Source organism: Aythya fuligula, chromosome 17 (assembly GCF_009819795.1).
Source record: "Aythya fuligula isolate bAytFul2 chromosome 17, bAytFul2.pri, whole genome shotgun sequence".
In the NCBI taxonomy this organism is placed as follows: Eukaryota; Metazoa; Chordata; class Aves; order Anseriformes; family Anatidae; genus Aythya; species Aythya fuligula.
In genome coordinates, this window is record NC_045575.1 from 5,773,318 (window position 1) to 5,795,503 (window position 22,186).

At 56.9% G+C, this 22,186-nt stretch overlaps 1 protein-coding gene across 3 annotated transcripts in view; it reads left to right on the forward strand.

The window, feature by feature from the left end:
- KSR2 (kinase suppressor of ras 2) overlaps positions 1 to 22,186 on the forward strand; it is a 54,854-nt gene that overhangs the window by 12,518 nt on the left and 20,150 nt on the right. For 2 of the 3 annotated variants that reach the window (XM_032199288.1, XM_032199289.1), the window contains exons 5-10: positions 7,450 to 7,631; positions 14,463 to 14,532; positions 15,257 to 15,340; positions 16,975 to 17,042; positions 18,143 to 18,261; positions 20,255 to 20,423. In XM_032199288.1, coding sequence (XP_032055179.1) covers positions 7,450 to 7,631; positions 14,463 to 14,532; positions 15,257 to 15,340; positions 16,975 to 17,042; positions 18,143 to 18,261; positions 20,255 to 20,423 — 692 coding nt within the window. Of the gene's footprint in view, positions 1 to 7,449; positions 7,632 to 14,462; positions 14,533 to 15,256; positions 15,341 to 16,974; positions 17,043 to 17,208; positions 17,308 to 18,142; positions 18,262 to 20,254; positions 20,424 to 22,186 lie in introns of all 3 variants that reach the window. The other variant, XM_032199290.1, reaches the window with a different exon arrangement.

Here is a 22,186-nt window from a genome sequence, read left to right on the forward strand (position 1 = left end):
TCTTATGGCAGCGTCCATGCAATGCACTCTTTGCAGACCGCTGTCTGGTGGGACCCATCCAACCCCCCGAGAGGGATGCTGGTGTCCCTTGGGGTCGTTATCTCCTCACCTGGGGTGCCCAGGGTGAGGTTGCAAGCAACCTCGCGAGGTTCCTTGCATTTTGTGTCTCAGAGCTTATTTCCAGGGCTCAATCCTTCTCTTATTCTGAAGCCTCCTGAAGCAGGGGTTAAACTTCCTGAGCTTACAGCCTCAGATTTTCCTGCGCGGAGCCTCCAGCTGTTGACCGTAACGCTGGGGTACGGAACATTACTCCTAAAAAGATCCCCTGGCTTCCATAAATCCACAACCCATAAACATCTCATGAACGGGCTCGAAACGGAAACAAAACATTTAGAGTGGCTGATAATATAATGCCCATTTAATACCCCATGAATTCCACGGGCCATTTAAATCTTCCATGGATAGTTAATGATTATTCATCAGCCAGGAGTCAAGGGGAAAAAAAACACCCAACACCAAACAAACTCGGAGTGGAAGGTCTTAAAAACCCATGAGTTGGGGAGCACGAGGCAATATGGTTAAAGGAGAGCAGAAGAGCCCCTGTGCCAAACCTTGGAGGTTTTTGGAGGCAGCCTCTGCCCTGGGGTGTCCTCCCTGGGGTGTCCTGCCCCAAGGCTGCCTGCCCCCAAATCCATGGGAAGGGGAGGTGACCCCAAATCTGCCTCTGCTTCCCAGCCATGGTGCCTCTGCAACCTCCTGGAGTGGCCTCCAGCAGGAGGGGAGGATGGAGATGTGTCCGTAGGGGATTAAAGCAGCGTGGCCTGGTGCAGCAGAGCCCTGGGGGAAATGCTGAGCCCTCGAGCAAGGCAGCATGGGGGGGACGTGTGGTTTTTGGGGTGTGTGATGCTGAGACTGGGCTGGCAGGAGGAGGCTGGTACAGCTCGGGGCAGCTTTATGCGGGGTAAGGAGTTGGTGTATTTATTCAGGGAGGTCTCTTCGTCCTCCGTCTTTGTGATTGCGTCCAGGGCATCGCTTCGAGTAGGGTTTGGTGTTGTGGTGGCTGGATGCTCACTGCTGGTAGCTCTGTGGATGCTGAGATAGGTTTCAAGGCTGTTTTTAATAACCTGGATGGGTGAAGATCTGCCTCACAGTTGGTGACAGAGCACACATCCATTTTCTCTCTCCTTTGTATTATTTCCAGCTCTAGCCCTGTCGTTTCCTTCTGTAGCATCTAGTGCCACCCAGCACTCAAGCTCAGCACCTCCTGGGCTGTGCGTGGTGGTTTCTCCATCCCATGTCATAGAAATCCCCCTGAACAGGGCATCTCCTTTGCCACTTGTCCCTGAACAAGCTTCTCCAAAGGCTCTCCTGTGCTCATCACCATTACTGCCATGCCGGGGCTGAGCACAAGGCCAGGGCTTTCACCTGCAAACTCTCCCAGGACCTGCACCACCTTGGCTGTCCCCACGTTGGCCATGTTTTGCTTGGAAAAAGGACCCTCTGCTCCCATCCTGGCTGCACGCTGACCCAGCTGCAGCTCTTTGTGGGCGTGGGGTGAAGCGGATCCCACCTGGGCCCCTTGGGCACAGAGGAAGGACCCAACTCATCCCGGTCCTGCAGAAATTTAGGGCCAGGGTCTTCCTCACCACCCCCTCCGTACAGAGCAGGGACTCTGCCAAACCATGCAAACCATTCCTCTGTGTATTTTAGGTGTTTTTTCTCATCTGCTGTGCTGTCCCAAAACACAGGGACCCGCCTGCTGCTCCCGCAACACGGAGAGCGTTGCGCTGGGGGAGCTCGGGGAGCAAAGCGAGCAGCACCTCTCTGCTCCCAAATCATCTTTCTGATCAATCTCGGTGCCTTTGATGAGTCAGGGCTGTGGAGCCGTGTACGGGTTCTGGATTGTCTCCAGCCTTCCCAAAGTATGGCTTGCACACCGCGTCTTGACAGTGACGGGTAGCCTCCGTAACAAACTGGCGCTCTGCTGCAATTATCCCCCTGCTCTGGGCTGTGGCGCTCCTCAGGTATGTCATTAATGTTAATTACTGCTGCGGTGCTCCATCAAAAGGGGCAGGAACGTTAACATGCTTGGGAGAGAAACTTCTCACCGTGTCCTTTAATGAGAAGTTGAGCCTCCTTTCGCCACTTCGGGAGCGAGGAGCGTGATGCTGAATTTAGATAAGAATTAGCGCCTGGGGGGTGGAGGGGAGGCAGCAGAGCTCCTGCTGCAGGCACCGTGATGTGATACGCAGCCTCCTGGCCTCGTGGAGGACACAGAGAGCCGGAGGCTGTGGGTGGTGAGCAGGAGATGTGCCGACCATCAGCTGTGAGGCTCCTGGGGGCCACGTTCGAGCTCCTCTGTGCTCTCCGTCTCCAAAATGTGGCTCTGTGGGGAGGGCATGAAGAGGTTCCCTGGCCTCTACCCCATGTAGTTTTGTACCCAAGTGCTTTGGTAGCTTCCTTGGAAGTTAGGAGATGGGACTGAGGTGGGAAGGAGAGCAGGCTTCCCAAAATGCCATCAGCTCTGCTCTGACTCCTCCTTTTGAACCAGAGCTCCCCAAACTCTCTGCGCCCCGAGTGTTCTCCGGCTCACCACACCCTGAGGCAGCCTGCAAGAGGCCTGCAGAGGAAAACTGCATCTGCAGCTTCATCTGAGATGAAAGGTTTGCAGCGCTGTAATTAGCGTAATGAGCCTCTACCTAGGGCTGCCCAGATTTTTGCCCTTCCTCTGCTGCTTTTTTTGGGAATCGCCCCCCAAAATGGGTCCCTCTTGTCTGGCGGGGGTGAAGCCACCCAGTGCCGGCCGTGTGCCTGAGTCCATCAGCTGATGGCCCGTGGTCCTCGTGTGATGCTCTGAGAAACCTAAAGGTGGAAATGAAGGAACCAGAAGAGCTTAACGAGCAGCAGGAGCTCCTTGAGGAGCTTGGCAATTAGCTCCCCGTGCCGCTCCCCCAGCACCCGCACTGCCGAGCGCCAGTCCCGGGGGGGCGCGTTGGGCTCCAGCTCCCTTCAAAGAATTTCCCGGCTTTATGCTGCACGAAAAAGTTCTGCTTTGTGCTCCAAAAAGAGAATAATAGATCAGTAAGACTCGAACCTCAAAATCCAGCCATCCTGGGGAAGTGGGGACGGGCACTCGGATAAATATTTAACCGGCAGGGCTTTGATATGAGGAACCGGCTTTTCCTCTGGCCAGAGGAGGAGATTTTTGTTGCCTCTTACAGTAATGAGGAGGATAAATGTAACATCTGGTAGACAGTCGTTTTTTGGTGATATTGAGCTACTATTGCGTAGTGCTAGCTAGGTTCTGGGTGTGTGATGGAGAAATCCTTCTGCTCAGCCAGCCCAGGCAGGTCCAAATAACCCCTTCGCCTGTCCTGCTGTGGTTGCTCCTCATCCCTGCATTTTCAGGGGGCTTGCTTTTTGCCAGCAAGGCTCAGGGACAGAGCAGAAGGAGCACTTCTTGCAATTTTTAATGCAGGAGAAATAAAAAGGGTCTCTCCTTTTTATTTATTTGTTTATTTATTTGCTGTTGCCCATCCACGCTGCTGCCTGGGTTGGAGGCGGCCGCATGCCCAGGCAGTGCCTGCCGAGCTCCCCGCTCTGATTTAATACAGAATATCGTGCAATTAAGCCAGTCAAAAGGCCATAAATCTTCCAGGCTGAATCCTGACCGAGGCCGTGCGCTTCAGCCCAGACGGCAGCGAGCTTTAATCCTTTGCAGAGAGCTCACCGAAATGCCGATGATTTTCTTTCCCCCCCCCCTATTTCCCTTCCTTTAAAAGCATCGCTCCTGTTGAAATTGGAGTGTGCTGGAGAGGAGCAAAGCGGTGAATAAAACACAGCCTGGCGCAGCCAGCTGCAGGGGCAAATCACCTGTTTCTGCTAAATCGCCTCTTTTAATCTTTGTATTAAAATAATAACGGCGGCACGCTGACGGAGCAGGTATTTATCCACCCTATTTATCCAGCGCATTTACCCAGCTATTCTCTCTCTCTTTCATTTCGGAGGAGGGGCAGAGAGGAGCTGGGGGTGTTGCTCGTGAGAAGGGGGGGACCTGTCCTCATCCCTGTCCCTTTTCAGGGTGCCCTGGGAGCTTTCCCAGCACCTGCTGCTCCGTGCCACCGTGCGCCCTCGCTCCGCGCATCCTCGCCCCATCCCTTTGTCGGGGCCCTATAGATCCCATCCCCGAGCACCTGTCAAACCCTGCAGAAAGCCGTGACGGGCCTTTTGTCCCGCGTGTCTGCTCCCGTTTGTCACCACCTGCCGAAACCCTCTATTTTCTCCCCGCAGCCGGTGACGAGCGGTTGACGGATGGCGCGCGGCGGGCGGGGACGCGCCATTCAGTGGGGACTGACACCTGGAGGGATGCGCACCAAGCGCCGCCTGCCTCCTTTCTTCCTTTTGGAAAACGAGCGCGTGTTTAGCAAATTCTTGCAGGGAATGATGTCCCCGACGGTCGGCGTTCGCCTCCCTGCGAGGGTGAAGCCGAGGGTTTGGGGACAAACTGGGGCGGTGATGGGGAGGGGACAGGTAACGGAGCTCCTGAATTGGCAGAAGAAATAGTTTTGGTGTTCAGATTTGGGGCTCTCCTTCTGGTTTTGGGGTGGCTTGGGGAGGAAGCCGTTGTCCCCATGGTGGTGGCTGTCCCTGGGTGATGCCATGGTGTCATCGCAGGGTTTCTCCCCAGATTTTGGGGACTTTGAGCCGAGAGGGGAGCACTTGGTGCTCCTGTTTGTATCCTACAAAGCCTTTAAGCCACCCTCCCAAACCCAAATGGGGATACTGAAAGCTCCCTGAGCCCCTTCTCTGTGCCTTTCCAACCTCCCCGAGTGCGGCTGGAGTCTCATTTCAGAGGCTGTCCAGCTGTGACCGGAGGACAAGTGTCCTCGTGGTGTGACGGCCGCGGGCCGGGCGCTATCCGTGCCATCTAAATAGCCTCCGCCGCGCTTCCCGTCACGCCGTGTTTGCTCCTCCAGCAGCACGGCCCTATAATCACCGGGCTCTCATCCCAGGAGCCGTACACCTCGCCTTGCACCAGCATTGGGGTCTGTGCCCCGGCAGTGAGGGTGCCTCCTTTTGGCATGAGCAGCCCCAAAAGGGACCTGGGGGCCACGTCCCCACGAGGGTGGAGGTGGCTTCAGGGCTCTCTTACCCCTCCCGTGGGGTTGGTTTGGGGTCAGCCACCCTCACCCCGTGCCTGGTATCAGGATGAGTGGGATCTCAGCATCTCCCCCAGCAGGGAAGGATGTTTGGGGTAAACAAGCCGCAGCCGGAAAGGAGCCGCTCCGTATCCTCGGCACGGCGCTGCTGACCCGCAAAGGTCGGTCTGGCTGTGTCTGTCTGTCTGTCTGCGGCTGTCAAGCTGTCAGCTCCCCAGCTCGGCCAGCCCTGAGGGGCCAGGAGGAGGTGGTGGGGAAGCAGAGGAACCACGCTGCTTCTCGGGGTGCCAGGGGCTTGTGCCGCCCTCCTCGCCGCTTTCCCAGGAGGATGGGGTGGCCGTGCACCGTGCTGCCTCCTGCTCCATCCTACAAACCCGTTCCCCAGAACCCAGGGGCACTGTGGGGGTCCCTAATGGGCAGGATCGTGCTGTCCCCAGTTGTGGGGTGCTTGAGGGGGTCACAGCAGCACCTGCAGGGGAAACTTGTCCCTGTGAACATCCCTGTGAGGATGCTCCTGCTGCAGCACCCCGATCCTCTCCTCAGTGGTGGCAAGCCTTTGATCCCTGACCCCTTTCTTTGGGACAGGGAAGGGGACTGAGGCTGTGGCCCATCTGGTGGGGCAGGACCCTTGTGGGTCTCCGTGCGGGGTCAGGGATTTTGCGTGTTTTTATTATTCTTTCTTCTGAAGAAGCAGGGAGAGAGGAAAAAAATCTCTCTCTGTCCAAAATCACTCATCCTTCCTAATAATGAGAGCTGTCACCAGCCCTGCTTGGCGAGGAAATGATGCTCTCGGTAAATATTTGGTCTGGAACTGATTTATGGGTGGAAAAAAATGAGATTAGTGGCTAATCACCGTGCTGCAGGAAGCTCTTTGGGCCGAGCGCAGGGGGGCTCGGGGGGAGCCGCGCCGGGGGTGCTTGGACCTCTGGGTCCCCGTGGGGAGGTTGGGTGGGATCAGGTGCAGGGGTCGGACCGGCTCTGACCTTGGTGCTTTGTGGATTTGCTTTAAGGGATGGGGTTTTAGGGTCAGGATCAGTGCAGGGCATGGCCAGCACTGACCGCTGGTGCATCGCATCACCGCAGCAGTTGTGCGCGCGGTGCACCCGAAGAAGTCATTAGAGAGACCCTAAAAGCAGCAGCAGCTTTTCCTGTGCAAGGAAACAATTAGCTTATTAGAGGGCGGGTTAATTCTCAGATGCTAACGTGGGCTGGCGAGCGCAGCGTGGTCATTTCCTACCAATTGGCAGGGCCAGATGCCCCGGTGCTGCGCAGGGGGATGCGCGGCCGGGGGGGCGGCTTCGGTCAGCGCTGCTGGAGCAAGGGCAGAGCAGGGCCTGGGGCGCGCGGAGGAGCGTGCAGGTGCTCGCAGGGCAGCAGCCGATGGGCACAAAGAGGAAAGTTTCTGGAGAGAGCAGTGCTCTGGGTTATGCTCTCCTGTCCTCTGCTGCAGCAGAGCTTGCAGCATTGCGCAGCGTGGCGTGGGATGGCACGGCATGGGACAACATTTAGTGATATAGCACGGCACAGCGTGGCGTGGCACAGCATTTCTTGGCATGGCACAGCATTTCTTGGCATTGCACGGTGCCTGGTTTAGCTCCGGGGCCAGCTGCTGTGGGTTTCCCTCCCGGGCTGCGGCTGGATGCGCCCAGCTGTTGCTGTTGCAGAGGTGCCACGGTTCGTTCTGCTCCCACATTGGTTTTAGTCTAATTAAAATGATAACGATGTGGCCAGGAATCAAAGGCAGCAGACTGAATAAGAGGATGAAATTCAGCTGCACGTCGATGCTAACTGTGCCATCGGTACCGGCGCTGTGATGAGCACAGGAGGGCCCTTGTCCACAGTTGGACCGTGATAACCAAGGGCAGTTGCTCAGAAAGGGTCTTTCTGCCCCAAATCCTCCACAAGGGCTGAGCTCTTTCCCAGAAGTAGCTTTGGGCACAGCAGCTGGTGCTGCTCTCCACATTTTGTTATTGCAATGTGACTGGGATGGGAGCTGCTGGGCCAGCAAGGTTTCAGGGACATTTTGGGACCAGCTGACCCTTCCCAGCCAGGCTTTGTGGGTGGCAGAGCTCTCCAGTGCAGTTAACACTTAACACTTTATGAAAATTCCCTTTGTTTTTTGGATGTCAGGGAAGGATTAAGACTTCTCCCAGGGCCGTGGGTATAATTATCACTAAATTTACAGGGCAGTGCAGCGCCTCACTGCGTGAGCATCGCTCCCTGGGGAGCATCGTGCGAGCAACCCCCCCCCAGTCCCTTGCCCCTCACTCTCCTCTCCTTTCTCTCCCAGGGTGAAGAAGAAGAACAAGCCCTTGAACCTCAAGATCCACAACAGCGTGGGCAGCTGTGAGAACATCCCCTCGCAGCGCTCCCCGCTGCTCTCCGAGCGCTCCCTGCGGTCCTTCTTCGTGGGGTACCCGCCCTTCCTCCCCTCCACGCCTCCCGTCCACACCGAAGCCACCTTCTCAGCAAGTAAGTCCCGGCACGGCACGGCCGGCAGGCACGCGGGTGTGCTGTGCAGAACCTGCAGACTGGAGGACGTCAGTCTGGGTAGGTGCAAAAGCACCGTGAGGGATGCGGAGATGTGCAAACGGATTTATGGTACGGCAGCGGGTGCGGGAGCTCGGCTGCTTGGAGGTGGGAAATCCGTGAGCTTTCCCCGTGCTGGATGGGTCAGTGATGCTGCCTTGCACTGCTGGTGGATGTTTCTCAAGGGATCCTTTGTGGTTGCAGGCGTGGTTCTGCCTTTGTGCAAGGTGCTGAGCCTGCTGCAAGCCCCACGGTGCTGGACCACAGCAGTTGGCCCAGATCCTGCCTTTGGGGCTGCACAGGGCTGCTCATCCTTGTTCCTGGAGGTGCTTTTTTGGGCTTTGTTCTGAGGAGCTGAGCCAGCGCGTTGCTGGCCAGGAGGGGCAGCCTGATGCTCACATCCCTGTGCATTCTGTAGGGCCTGAAGCTTTTAGGATCCAGGTGTGATGCTCGGCCCCAAAGCTCCTGTGGGTTCGCTCCTTGCCCCGTGCCGCTATCATGGGGCTGCTGCTTCATCCAGTGCCCTGCCAGCAAAGACCTCATCATTTCACAGAGTCACCAAACTATTTGGGTTGGAAAGGGCCTGGAAGATCACCTAGTTCCACTTCTTCCTTTCTTTTTTCACCCCCATTAGCTGCTGTTTGGCAGCAGGGAAGAGTCTCCGAGCTGCGCCTGGCATCCTGCACCTCCCGCTTCTCGGGCTCTGGGGACAATGGGACCTGGCAGCAGCTCCGAGGGCAGGCTCTGCTATTTCCAGAGAGACGCCCGGCTACCTGACTCGTGCTGGCATGGCCAGCAGATTGGCCTGGGGCGAGGGTATTTTTGCATCGCTTTCCCCCCCCCGCAGCACCGGCTGATTTCGACTTGCAGCCCGGCCCGACGGGGAGTAGCGGACCAGAAACTAAGAAATAAAGCCCATTCTCAGCAGACCGCTGATGTGTCTGCTTGCGTTAGGCTTCCTCATGCATCAGTGTGGGATTACGTCCCGTGGCATGATGACCTGATGTAATGTGGCAGAGCAGGAGCGCGAGACAATGAGAAGTGATGGACTAGCAAACGGCTAGCGCTGCCGGAGAGGTGTCCTCTCGCATTTCACTCCCCTCGGCCCTCTGACTTCCTTGGCTGCCGTGAATGTTTGTTTCTGGAGCTGGAAGTGAGCCGTGGAGAGAGGATGATCCGTGTTGAGAGGTTTTAGCATCAGCTACAGAGCGAGCTCCTCGTAAGAGCAGCGTCCGTGCGCTCATCAGCCCTCGGTCCTGGGCGCTGAGCAGGCTGCAGGGAAACGCGATGAAAGGAAAAAGAAGCAGGAGCATCCTGCACGGGCCAGCGGGTGCTGGGCACGGTGCTGGCTCTGCAGAGGGATGATAATTTTCTGGGGCTTAATGGAGCTTGAAGCCAGGGCTCGTTACGGCGCGGCGAGAAGATGAGTTATGGCGAGCGGCGCAGAAGCCCGTTTATTTCTGGGGAGGAGTGAATGTCTCTGCAGCTCGCCCCATGCCGAGGTGCAGGAGCTTCCTTTCCCTCATGCTCGTGCACCTCGTGGTCCCCAAGAAGTGCCCAGTTCCCATCCCTGCCCTTGAGCCAAGCTCCATGGCCAAGCTCTTCCCAATATTCCCTTCCCTTGGAGCACGGTTGGCAGAAACACCTCTTCCCTTCCCAGTTTGGTGTGGGTCGATGCAGATTTACTTGTCCAAGCACTGGAACAATCAGTGTTGGTCTTGTTGGGTTGAGGGGCTGGAGAGCAGCCCTGTGAGACCCCCCTCTCCCAGGCTGAAGGTGAAGATCTCCCCATCATTTCTTCCCACCACCCAGCTCCTCTCGCTGCTCGTGGCAGGAGCGTGCCCCGGTCTGAATCATCCCCTTTCCCAATTGGATGCGGGGTTTGAAGCTTTTTTATTTTTAATCAGTAGATTTGCCCTGATTGGGATGGGTTTGCACAGCTGGGGCGTGAGGGAGAGGGCTGGCACCGAGCTGCAGAGGAGCCTTTCCTCCAGCACATCCCCACGGAGGGGCAAAGGACCCCCAGGAATTTTGCTTTGAATCGATTTTCACTGGGAGGGGAAGCAGCAGGGAGGAAGGAATCGCTTTTGGGGTGGTCTGGAACTGGAGCTCGGCCCTGGAGGAGCCCAGACACGTGTCTGAGGGGTAAAAGATGCTCTGTCTGGCTGCACCCAGGGCTGTCGCTGGGTGTCCCTACAAATAAGCGGCAGCCAGGTTTGTCTCGCTATGGGGAGATGGGATTTAGGAGTCACCCCCCTGTGGCTTTGCTGGGAGCACCCAAAAATCAGGATGGATCTCCTTTTGGTTGTAAAGACTGATGGCTGCAGATCCTCTGTTAGCTGGGTGTCCTGACCTGGAAAAAGCCACCTGCAGGTGCAGTTATTCTTCATATTTCCAGTGCCTTTAGGGCACCGATGTGGTGCTGAAGGCAGGGGAAGGGAGTGGTAGGGAACTGCTGGGAGCGTGGCCCCTTGCTGGAGATGCTGTGGGAGCTAAATGGGGACCAGGCACCCTCCCACACCTGGGTTTGGTGGCCAGGGGGACGCTGAGGACCTGGGGACGTGGCTCTTGGTGTGCAGGGATCATCCTCACTGCTGCCCTTCCTCATCTGCTGAAGAAAAGGAGCACCCAGTACAACCAGTGCAACCCAGTACAACCCAACACGACCCAACACCCTGCATGTCCCAGGAGGGAAAACCCCAGCAAGCCCAGGCTGCCTGCGATGCCTCCACATGCAGGCACCTTGCTGAATGCACGGCGCACAGCAGAGGCTCTTCCCTATAGCCTGGGAGCACGGAGCATCCCCTGGCACGTGAAGCTTTGAGCAGCAGCCCCTCAAAGTCTTCCTCTTGAAGCATTTCCCACCCTCTCAATATCCTCCGTAGGCTCTGAAGGGGGAGAAAAATCCCAAGGGAGGCATTTGAGCCAGCGAAGTGACTGAAGGCGACGTTCCGGCTGTATAAATAGGATTGTCACGCCGCAAAGAGGAACTGCCGTTATGATGAAGTGACTTCTGTTTTCCTAGCAGAGACGCTCTGGAAATAGCTCTGCCTTGTTCTCCTCGGCTGCTTTTGATGAGCCGAGGTTTCGTCTTGGCCCGCGGGATCGTGGAGCATCCTTCCAGCTGCAGCGGGGACGTCCCCGCGCCGTGGCACGGCACAGCGTGCTCCCCTGGGGACGTGGGTTCCTGCCGCCTGCTCCCAGGTGTGGCCAGGGTGACACGTTTGCACCCTGTGTGCGCTAGTGGAGGAGGGGGGCTGAACCCCTTCTGAGCCTGAATTCTGCACAGAGCTCATGGTGTGTGGGGAAAGCTGCCAGGGATGCTGCTCTGAGCGTCGCTGCACCTTCCTTTGCTGTTTGGGGAGGTCTCGCATCCTCTTTTGGCCTCAAAATCAACCGGCACGAGGTGTGGAGGTGCCTTGCAGAGGGGATTTGCACCCTCAGGTGCCCCCAGACCCTTTGCCATGGAGCAGTTTGCTGGGGAGCTTGGCTCAGCTCTGTGCGGGCAGTGACCTCTGCCAGCATCCCCCATCAAAGTGGGGGAGAAATGTCCCGTTTTTGGCACACGGTGCCCTGGGGAAGAAGGAACTCCCTTATCCCTCCCACCTCTATCTCACCCCCAACAAAGCCACCTTCCTTGTCCTCTTCCACCCATCTTATCCCTCCCGTTCGTGTTATGAAAACAGCCCTGTGTTGTTTGCTGTACCAGGAAGGAGGCTTTGTTTATCGTGCTGCTGCCGTGATGGACAGCAAATCCACCCAAATTCTCCAGGCACCCAGAGGGGTGGCAGGAGATGGGTAAGGCTGACAGCGAGCCAAAACACTCCCACCCGTGGCTGAGCTCAGCGCACCCCATCCCTGCACTGTGCTCCTGGCGCGTTTGGGAAGGGCACCTGCCCCCAGGGAGGGGGGAAGCCCCAAATAAAGGACCCGGGGGGGGCTGTGGCCACCCTTTTCCATGCAAAACAACCCTCAGGCATCCTCCTCCCACAGCAAGCGGGGGCCAGGAGGGCGTCACGGCCCCGTCACCCGCATCCCGGCCCCGTCACCTGCGCCGCGCACGGGTGCCACTCAGGGACCCGTCACCGCCGCCTGTCACTGCCACGAGGTGACAGGGGCTCCTTGCTCCTGTCCCCGCTGTCACTGCTGCACCGGACGCGGCTGTCACCGTCCCCCCCCCCACCCTCGATGTCTCTCGGCACATTTGATCCCCGTCAAACGTGGGTTTTTGACTGGGGATAAAGCGCCCTGTGCCGAGCGAGGAGCCGCTTGTGAGCGCGATGCAGTGGTGGTGGTGAAAGCGCAGAGGTTTTGGGGTGGTTTTGGGGTGGGACAGCGCTGGTACCCCCCAGCTGGGGGGGTGGTGATGTTTCATGATGAGGGGTTTGCATCCTGAGGGCAACGGATCCAGCGGGTGATGGGGGATGTGGGGATGGGGGGGGTCCCTGCTGCGTCCTCCTCTGAAATTGGCCCCAAGCACCTGGGAGGGAAGGGGGATAAAACAGCACCTTAAAAAAGTCCTCACACACCAGTGCGAGGAAAATTACGGTTAAAACGTTCTGATTTTCAGGCCATGAGTGAGGCTGCAGGTGGTGCAGCAATGAATGACAGCGGGGCAGGGGAGGTGACACCAATGGTCACAGGGTGGTTTGGGTTTGGTGACGAGGCTCCGTGCTGCCAAAATGCAGGGGCAGGGGGTCACGGCGAGGTCCCTGCCGGGCTCTTTGACTCCTTGCAACCAGCTTTCCCCTGCCTCTTCCCTGCCCTCTCTTTTAACCAGGCAAACAAAATTTCCCCGGTGCAGCTGGGGCGCAGTGTGGATGCTTGGAGATGCCCACTGCAACAGGGGTGTGAGCAGTGCCAAACCGGCAGGGATCTACCCCAAAAGTGGCTCATCCCCTTTGTGGCAGTGTGATGTGCTGCTCCCAACCTGTGGCCACAAGGTTTTGTCTTGCAATTACCCCTCATCCTGGTGATTTTGGGGTTTTGATGGGATTATTTGTGCCGTGCTGGGAGGATGCCGCTGCCCGCATGGAAGCATCCCCAGGACCTTCCCTTTGGGGTTAAGCCTCGATTAATATCACCCATGGGGAAAAAAAAGAAAAAGCTTTCCCCTAGATGCACAACTCAACTCGTAGGTTAAAGGGGGGAATTGCCAATTAACTTGAAAACCCCCCAAATCCTTGGGGCGGCAACGGGGTGCTCCCCCTGCCCTCCCGCGCGCTGCTTGGCGTGTCCCGACCCTGCAAACAGCAGCCCTATTGTTGGAGGCCTCTGCTTTGCGTGTCTCATCCCCCGTAATGGAAATAATTAACTGTGAATCACGTCGGTCTCATTTTTGTTCGGAGGTTAAAATCCCCGATACACTTTAATAAATTTTGCAGCGAGCGCATTTAGAAAGTAATTAAAAGCCTCGGCCAGCTTTCTGCCTCGCCCCTCTCCCCCTCCCCGGGATGGCAGGATTTAATTGAGGCCAGCTGAAAGTTAGTGGAAATAAATTGTGGATGCTGAAGCGGAGGTTGTAATTTAATTCGGGGAGAGGAGCTGTTCTTGCCTGTTTGGTTCATCGAGGACCAGTTGGTGGAGGGGGGTGGTGGTGGATTTTATTTGTTTAATGTGATTTACGGATGAGAAAATGGCATTTAGGGGAGAATAGGGCTTGGTGCTGCAGGGCTGGGCGCAGAGCGGGCCGGCTGCTTCCCGCATCGACCCTGGGCTTTGAGGGAGGGCCCCAAAATCTATCCGTCCCCTGCAGGTTGTGGGTGTAGGGGCAGCAGGAGGGATGCTGCTGCAGGCGCTGGGGTTGGGAGTGCTGATGCAGGAGAAGCACAAGTGCCACCGGTATAAAACAGGGGCAGCAATTACCTTAATTGGCTTTGTAGTCCTCAAACATCTTAATTGCTGACTGTGCTTTAGGGTCTGTCGAGGCTGGAGAAGCCGTGCTGGGGATGCTGCTGGTGCTGGGCTGGTTTGGGGGATGCTCGGGCTCCAGCCGCAGCGGCGATGGGCGCAGGCATGGAAATGTAACCTTCAGCCGGAGCGCAATTATTAAAATGGGATATTAAAGCAAACAGCGGCTCTCCCCGCTCGGAGGGGGGATATTGGAAGTGTGTTTAGCCAGGGATTTGCCGGCACGCCGAGCAAACGGCCGGCACTGCAGCTGGGGCCGGCTCGCTTCGTTCAGGCCCCCCGGTGAGCCCCTCGTTGATCGCCCAGCCTCCGAATCCCCAGATCTCGTTTCCCTCACCCAGCCAAGGTCCCGTTGCCCTTTCTCCTTCCTTTTCCCCCAGCAGAAGCGTACGGAGGCTGCTTTCTCCTTTTAATCAGCAGCTTGAATAAGAGTTAAATTGGCTTGCAAGCGGCTGACGCTCGGCTTTTTGTTCAGCCAGAAATGCAACCCCAAGACGTGATGTCTTATTAATAAACGGTGCCGCTGCCGTTTATGCTTCGTTTTCCCTTTTCTTGTTTGGAAACCGCTAAGTGGCTCCAGCAGCTTTCACACACCCACGTGTGCACAGGGGGGTGCAGCGGCTCCCACCCCCCTCCTGCCCCAAAATGGGTGCTGGGGGCAGCTGGAGGCACCCCGATGCCCCCCAGACCCAAAGCTCGATGCGTCTTCCTTTGGAAAAAGACAAACTATCGGTGTGTCTCCAAGGGAAAAGTTTGGCAAAACCTCATTTTTGGGTGCGTCCTCTGCTCCTCCCCCCATGAAAATGTCACCTCTGGCTTTCGCCTGTGTTAACCCCGATGGTTTCCTTGTCTCGTCCCCTGCAGATACGCTGTCAGTGCCTCGCTGGTCCCCACAGATCCCCCGCCGAGACCTGGGAAACTCCATAAAGCACAGGTACGCTGACCCTGGCGTGGGATGGGAACGAGCAATGGGGACGCTGGAGCCATCCTTGACCTCTCCTCGTGCCCCCTGGGGACACGCAGCAGCCTCAGCAAAGTGCATGGGGTGCGATGAGCATCTTCTTTTCCTCCTCTTGTCCAGGACGGGGGCTCTGTGTTGGATTCCCAGTTTCCCACGCTTGGCTGCACTGTCCTAGCAGCCCATTTAAATTCCATTTCAGCTCCGATTTGGGTTAGATAAGGCTCCAGCCGCTATCAATAAAAGCCGTGTATTACCCGCGACCCCGCCAACCTTCAGCAAATTTCCTATCTCTGGTTTATTGCCCTTCTGTACCTGCGGCAGGAAGGCGAAACACGGGAAATTGCCTTGGGGCTGCTCTTCAGTGCGGGCTGGGAAGCCGAGCCCTGGGGCAAGGGGGAATTTTGGAGCCCTGGACTCAACATTGGGTGGGTAAAACTGGAGAGCTGCAAGGAGTCCTCCTCAGTGGCTTGCTCGGACCTCCTTGGGAGCAGGCTGCACAAACCAGAGGGAGATTTAGAGGGGTGTTTTGGCATCCTTAGGGCGATGCCTCCCCATCTGTAGCAGCGCTGAGCGCAGCACAGGAGGGATAAATCACGGCTCAGCAGACACCCGGAGGTGTTGGTGCTGGAGGAGGGTGCTGGGATGGGGCAGTGCCACTGTGCCTGGCCCCAGCCACCCTCTGCCTTTCTCCCCGCAGGTTTTCCACCAAGTACTGGATGTCTCAGACCTGCACCGTCTGCGGGAAAGGAATGTTGTTTGGCTTGAAGTGCAAAAACTGCAAGTACGGAGCTCCGCGTGCGGCTCCCGGGGGATCCCGAGGGCTTCGGTGGCACAGCCAGGCAGGGGCTCAGGGAAGGTGCAAGCAGCCAGCACCCCACAACCTTGTAGGAAGCCTTAACGAGACATGAGATAGGGTGAAAATAGCCCCGAAATGGGGCTGAGGCATGGTCAGGTCTGCATGCAGGGAGCAGAGCAGGGTCCCTGGGGAGGATGCTGCCTGGCAGGGCGCCGTGCGGAGCTGTGCACCTGTAGGCAGCACGGGGGCTTCGTGCCCAGCTTTGGCCCAAATCCTTCCTTTTCTTCCCCAGCAAAAGTCGCAGGGGCTTCTGTTTCCTGGCAGGCACGCGGCGGCAAGCAGCCAGCCCACCCACGAGCACAATTAAGATGCTTTGCAAAGGAGAGGGACGGCGGCGGAGGGTCCATTTCCATTTTTTGGGCAAGGCTGGGAAAAGACAGCGAGGAGGATGCTAATGCCACTTAAAATCCAGGGTCGGCCGTCTCCTGCGCGGTATCGTGCAGGCATCAGCACTTAGTGAAACTGCTTCTGGAGGCGCAATTGCCTCTGCTAGGGATCAGTGCTGGGAATTTGCTGATTGTCTGCTGGTAACTGAGTTAGCCGGGGCTATCAAGCGATAACGATCGCTGGGGCCGTTGATTAAATGCTGATGAGTTAGCAAAGTGGGATTTAAACCCGGGCGAGGAATGCAGAGCTATTGTGCAGTTCTGGGTGGTGGTGGAGGTTTTCTGGAAGCGATAATACTAAAAAACCTTTTTTTTTTTTTTTTTTTTTAAGTGGTGATTCTTCAGCTTATTTTTCGCTTGAGCGTTGAAGGCCACCTCCTGCACGCATCACCCCTTCCCTTGGGAGCTCTTCCCCCTTTTCCCCGTGTGTGCAAGGGCTGAAAAACGGCCAGGATCTGTCCTACTCCTGCTTCCTGCGTTTGCTCAGAGAAGAGCAAATGAATCCCAAGCATTTTAAAAAGTTGGGGTGAACACAAAATGTTTGTGTTTGCTGACTTTGCCGGAGCTGCTTGGCCCCGTGCTATGTTCCCTTACCCAAAAGAGGGGGAGGGAATAAGCAGGTAAACCAAACAAACAGAGCAAAAAAGCCCCCAAGCCTCAACGACTGAATTAATCTCTACCTTTCCCTCTAGGAATGGCTTTGTAATAAAAGCCAACATGCAAGACTCCTGAATTTTCATTACCCAGCTCATTGACTTGTAGCTGCTGCCGTTTTTTCCTCCTTTGCCCTTGGTTTTTGAGTTCTTTCCTGTGTTTTATTTTTTTTTCCCTTTTCCCCTGGCTCTCCCCATCCACAGGCTCTGGACTCTTTCGCATCCCTAATTAGTAACATTTTGGGGCAGGAGCCTGTTAATGCCTATGTGCCTGCCCATGGGGTGCAGCCCTCCATGGGCTCCATCCCCCCCGAATATTGCAGAATATTCACCAAAAGTCCCACAAACGCTGCTGATATTTTGGTTAAAAGTCAGAAATGACGATTTGGGGCTGCAGAAGTAGGGAAGGAGGCTTTCCCCAGGGGACCATCATGTGGCCACGAGCCCCGGGTGCAGGGCGATGCGCCGGGGCCGCGTCCATCCCCGTTCCTTACGGGTTTCTCCGTGTCCCCCCCTTTAGGCTCAAGTGCCACAACAAATGCACCAAAGAGGCCCCTCCGTGCCACCTGCTGATCATCCACCGCGGAGGTAAGGGCCTTTCTTCCGCTTCTGCCTCCCGGGATGCTGCCTCCAGGTAAAACTTTCAGAAGCCCCCGGGCGACTTTCGGGAGCCCGAGCCCTCGCCCCCCCGAGGCTCCCGAAACCGCTTTGGGCGCTCTGTGAAAATTTTACCGACCGTCTTTTCCGCTTGTAGGGAGACGAGCCGTGCGGGGCGAGGCAGATTTGCATTGCAAACCGCTTCCACCCACCCTCCCCCTGCCACCTTTTCTTTTCAGATTCCCCACCGCACGGGGTAAGTGCCAAAAAGGTTTTAGCCTTTCGCTAACTCAGGGCGCACGCGTGGCACCCGGACCCACCGCGGCTCTCGGTGCATGCGGGTCCCGGCCGTGCCCCTCCGGATGCTCTCCTGGTGTTTCCGGAGCTGCCTGCCCTGAGAATCCATTGGAAATCCAGAGAAATTTGGAAATTTGGGCACTTTTGCAAGCCTGGAAAGGGAGATTTTGCGGCTGGAAGACGGACGCCGCTTCCCACCTCTTTTCTTCCAGTTTTTGGCCGAGTGCTCCGACGGCGGAGGACGAAGGGCTGAGATCACTTAGGGGAAATGCTTTCAAAGCCAATTCCAGCTCTGAGTTTAATTTTGAGCTAATAAGGCTGCCCGTGAGCGCTAAACACCACCCGATCACCAAAAGCCTGCTCAGCAGTTCCGTCCCAGGGAAACGCATTGCGCTGGTGGCACCAGGGCTCGGCGGTGGGCGACTCCCAGAAATTGGGGTCACGGCTGCGGGCTGAGAAATTGCTGGAGCCGGAGCTGCCTGCTGCACGTTTTAGGGCAGGAGCAAGGAGTGATGTGGCTTGGGGGCAGCCCCTGCAGCCGATGTTCAGCATTAATGAATTAACCCCCCCAAAACGCTCCTAAAAGGTCCCTGCTGCGAGTGGGAGGCTCTGAGCCGGCTCCTTGGCCTGCTGCGAGGAAGAGGATGATGGCACTGGGTGGGAAAATGCTCATGCTGGCCGAATCCCGGGGCTCCTGGTGGCTGCTGATGCTCTCCAACGTGCGCCTTTACAGCCTCCCCCTTTCTCTCTTTCCCCCTCTCCACCCCCGTCCCCCCTGTCCCCTCTCCCCGCAGCGAGGTTAGTCCGGACAGAGTCGGTGCCCTGCGATATCAACAACCCCCTGCGGAAGCCCCCCAGGTATTCGGACCTGCACGTCAGCCAGACACTCCCCAAAACCAACAAGCTCAACAAGGTGAGCAGCGCGGTGTGGTCCCCAGACCCCTGCCCAGCAGCCACCAAGGTTCTGCTCCTGCCTCGAAGCCCCACATCCCTCCTGCACACCCCAAAAGGGGAATCTCCAAAATCTTGGTGGCTTTTGCTGGGTCTTCAGCCACCCCTTGTCTGGATCCATCCCAGAGCCATCCCCTTGCTGCCACAATTTGCTCCAGTCTGTGTCCTCCCCTGGAGCATCAGACCCCTCTGCTATGTAGGAGCTTTGAAAGCCATTTTTAAAGGGAAGAATTAATTAAATTCCTGTTCCCATGTGCCCTATGCTTGGGGCAGGAGGGGACAGGTTGGTTTTCCCCTGGATGGAGCATCTCCTGCTCCTGTGGCTCCTTGGGATTCCAGGCACACCCACTGGGGGGGGATTTCTCTTTGCATTCTGCGTCCTCCAAGCTTATTTTTTTCAAATAGCTCAAAAATCATGTGGGATTGGAGCTGCTGCCTGAAACTTCAGGAAAACTATTCCAAGTCAGACAAGCCCCAAGGAGTCTGCTCGTGTCCCTGGCCCCGCCGGTCGAGGCAGAGCGGGCAGTGCACCTGGCTGCTTTCTCTGCGCTACATTAATTGCAATAAAACAGCATGGGTTTATTTTGGAGAAAATTTAGAGTTTTTACACCCCAGGCTCTTAGGAGATCCTCAGAGTAATTATCTGCCTTGTTGTTGTTGCGGTTATGGCGTGGTGCAAATGGCTTCGGTGGCACCTGGGGAGACTGCGGAGCTGCCGCGGGAAGCGAAAAGAAACCCAGATGCATTTTTCTTTCTAGCGTGGGTCCTTCCAGTGATTTTTTTTCATGTCGCCGCCACGCTCCTTTATCTTATTAGAGGGCACTGGGGAAGTGATTCAGCCCGCTGGTACGGGCTGGGACAGGAAGGGCAGCAGCACCGGTCTCCTCCTGCCACCGCGCTCCTAAGCAGGGCGTAACAACGCACACCATATATTTGTAGACCTATCTCATGCTTTGAAAGCTACAAATGAAACTCGTGCCCGTGCTGATGCATATATCTGTATGTCCTAATATGTGCAAGTGCAGATCACCGAGCTGTACCCGGCTCTGAGGATGCAATGGGGCTTTTCTAAGGAGGACTGATAGAGACCACTGGATCAGCAGCTGCTAGGAAATTGTCCTCGTGCTTCTCCCAGGCTGTGACCCGAGTGCTCCTGTTCCCATTACAGTGTCCTCTATAAACGTGCTTTATCCATCAGGGCCCCTTCTTTTGTTGGTGTTTCTAAAAGCTTTTCTTCAGAGGTATCCTGTTCCCTGTGCACAGCGTAGAAATCTCATTGTTCATGGCGCTCGGTGTTGGTTTAAAAAATATTTTGCCCAGCCAAGGCTGTCATCTGTGTCAGGGTGGACTGTACAAAGCACACATGGGTTTCCTGGAAAGCCCAGCTCATTTAAAACCTCATTAAATGGGACTAAATTGGGAGGCTGGTGCAGGTTTCTGGGGGTTTGCCAAGGGGGAGCTCCCATCTCCAGTGGGGAAATCAGACCCTGCAACGTGTCTCCCAGCTGGGCAGCATGGGTGTGGGCAACGTGGGGAACTCCGTCCCCAGTTTTCCTTTCCAGACCCTCAAATCCTTCAGGTCCTCAGCCCTGTTTTGTCCCAGGTGGCCCTAAATAACCAATCCCAGTGTGTCCCATCACGTTTGTCCTTACCTTGATTAGGAGCAATTATTGGAGGGCAAGGTCAGCTAGCACTGGGAGATGTCCCGGGATGCTCGGGTGCTGCCTGGACCACAGGAACCTTGACTGGTCCTTCCAATTCTGCCTGAAATCACCCCCCTGGCCATGCTGGGGCTCTGGTTGTTCCCCAGGACTCCTGAAAACATGGGAGTAGGGTGACTCGTGTCGCTGCCACTTGTCACCTGGCATCCTCCGCGCTGCAGCACGCCACCGTGGCACCACCCAGCACCGCTCTCACCATCTCCCCTCTCCTTTTCCCCCCTCCGTGTCGAGCAGGACCACATCCCAGTGCCCTACCAGCCCGACTCCAGCAGCAACCCGTCCTCCACCACCTCCTCCACACCGTCCTCGCCGGCCCCGCCGCTGCCACCCAGCGCCACGCCGCCGTCCCCGCTGCACCCCTCGCCGCAGTGCCCGCGCCAGCAGAAGCAGTTCAACCTGCCGGGTACGTGCCGCGCTCCGCACCTCCACGTCAAGCCCCCAGGCACGTGTCGGGGGGGGTCTGCTGAAGGTGTCCTTGGGGTGAGGGGCTGCTCCAGGCTGGGAAAGGGGAAAAGGAAGCAGAAATGAGTTTTGGATAATTCAGGAGGGACCTCGGGAGTCTCTTGCCCAAGGTGCTGCTCAAAGCAGGGGCAGAGCGCAGGGCTTTATCCAGGCTGGTCCTGAGCAGCTCTGAGATTGAGGCTGCTAAAACCTTTCCAGGTATCCCTTAACGTGTGCCTGGTGTGTGGCCTCAGTGGGGAAACAAGGTCTTGTCCCTTTGCTGGGGTGCCTGGGGGGGACATCCCCATGTTTTGGGGCAATGCATCTCCTGTTTGTAGGGTGAGGTTGGAGTGCACGTGGGGAATTGTTGGTGCTGGGGGGATCTGACATGGCTCATCCCACCGAGAGGGAAGGTGGAAAAGGACATATGGTCACAGGGTGCTGGTGCAGTTCCTGGTGGCTGCAGGATGCAGGAGATGCATTAAATCCCACAAAACGCAGGGGCTCAGCCGTCCCGGGCCATGACCTTCCCCTCCCATGCACTCTAGCAGTCCCAAAAAGGGGTGACAAGGGGGACTCCCAGCTGTGACCCAGCTCTGAGATGCTGAGACACTTGTGGCCAGCCTGGCACTGGTGACCCATTTTGATTCATGTCCCTTCTTGGGTGGGTGGCCAGGAGGTTGGGTCCCTCCAGATGGAGCATGCCAGGGGCTGGGCAGGGTGCTGGGGTGGACAAAGAAGACAGCAGAGGAAGATGGGGGGATGTGTGCCACCTGCAGAGCCACCTCTGCTCCCACCCTATAGGGCTGAAGCATCCCGATGTCCGGGGAGTGTGGCCCCAGACGAGCCCTGACTGAGCCCTGGGCCCTGCGGGTGTCTCGGGGTCCCCCAGAACATTTGGTGCCCCCATCACGCTTTATTTCTGGAACAGAGACCTCCCCCCCCAGGCTGTTATTTCATCTCCTTTGAAGTGCAAACTGCAGAACGAAGCCCGCAGCTGGCAGCAGCACCTCCTGACCCGGAGCTGGGGCTCTCATCGAGCTGGCGGGGATGGAGCGGGGCAGGATCAGCCCCAAAGAGCTCAGAGGGGCTCACCCCCTGCCCTGTGCCCCGGGGAGAAGAGGATCTGGTCGGGCACAAAGCGGGGCTCACCGCGCTTTCATCTTCCCTTGTGGGAAGTTCAGAGCGGCCTCACCAAGATGGTCATCTCAGGGATTAGGATTTGAGCTCGGGGATTGCAGCATGGTGACCTTTTTTTGCCCCAAATTACCTTTGGGTCTCCTTTGATCTCGGCTCAGGTGTGCTCGGGTCCTGCTACAGAGCTGATGGGCTGGAGCAGGCAAAAACGGGTGCAAGCAGCTGGAAATTCATCACTTGGTGCTGCCGGGCTGATCGCACTGCTCAAACCCCGCGGGCTTTTGCTTGCAGACTGGGCATCCAAACCCCACAGGCAGCATCAGCACTCCCCGATTTTTAATTACGGGTGTGAAGGGATTGCTGATGCCAGCAAAAAGAGGAGTGAAGTTTTAAGGGCTGATGTGCAGCCAACCCAACTGCGGTGGCTCTTGTCCCTCGAGCAACGTAGAGCTTACAATAAAAGTGTGTACGGAGGCTGTGCTGGAAGCACGGGAGGGAAAATACCTCTGCACACATCAAATGGGCTTAGGGAGCCAAGGAGGGAGCGTGTGTGCGATGGATCGGGTCCTCCCTGGGATGTGGGGCAGG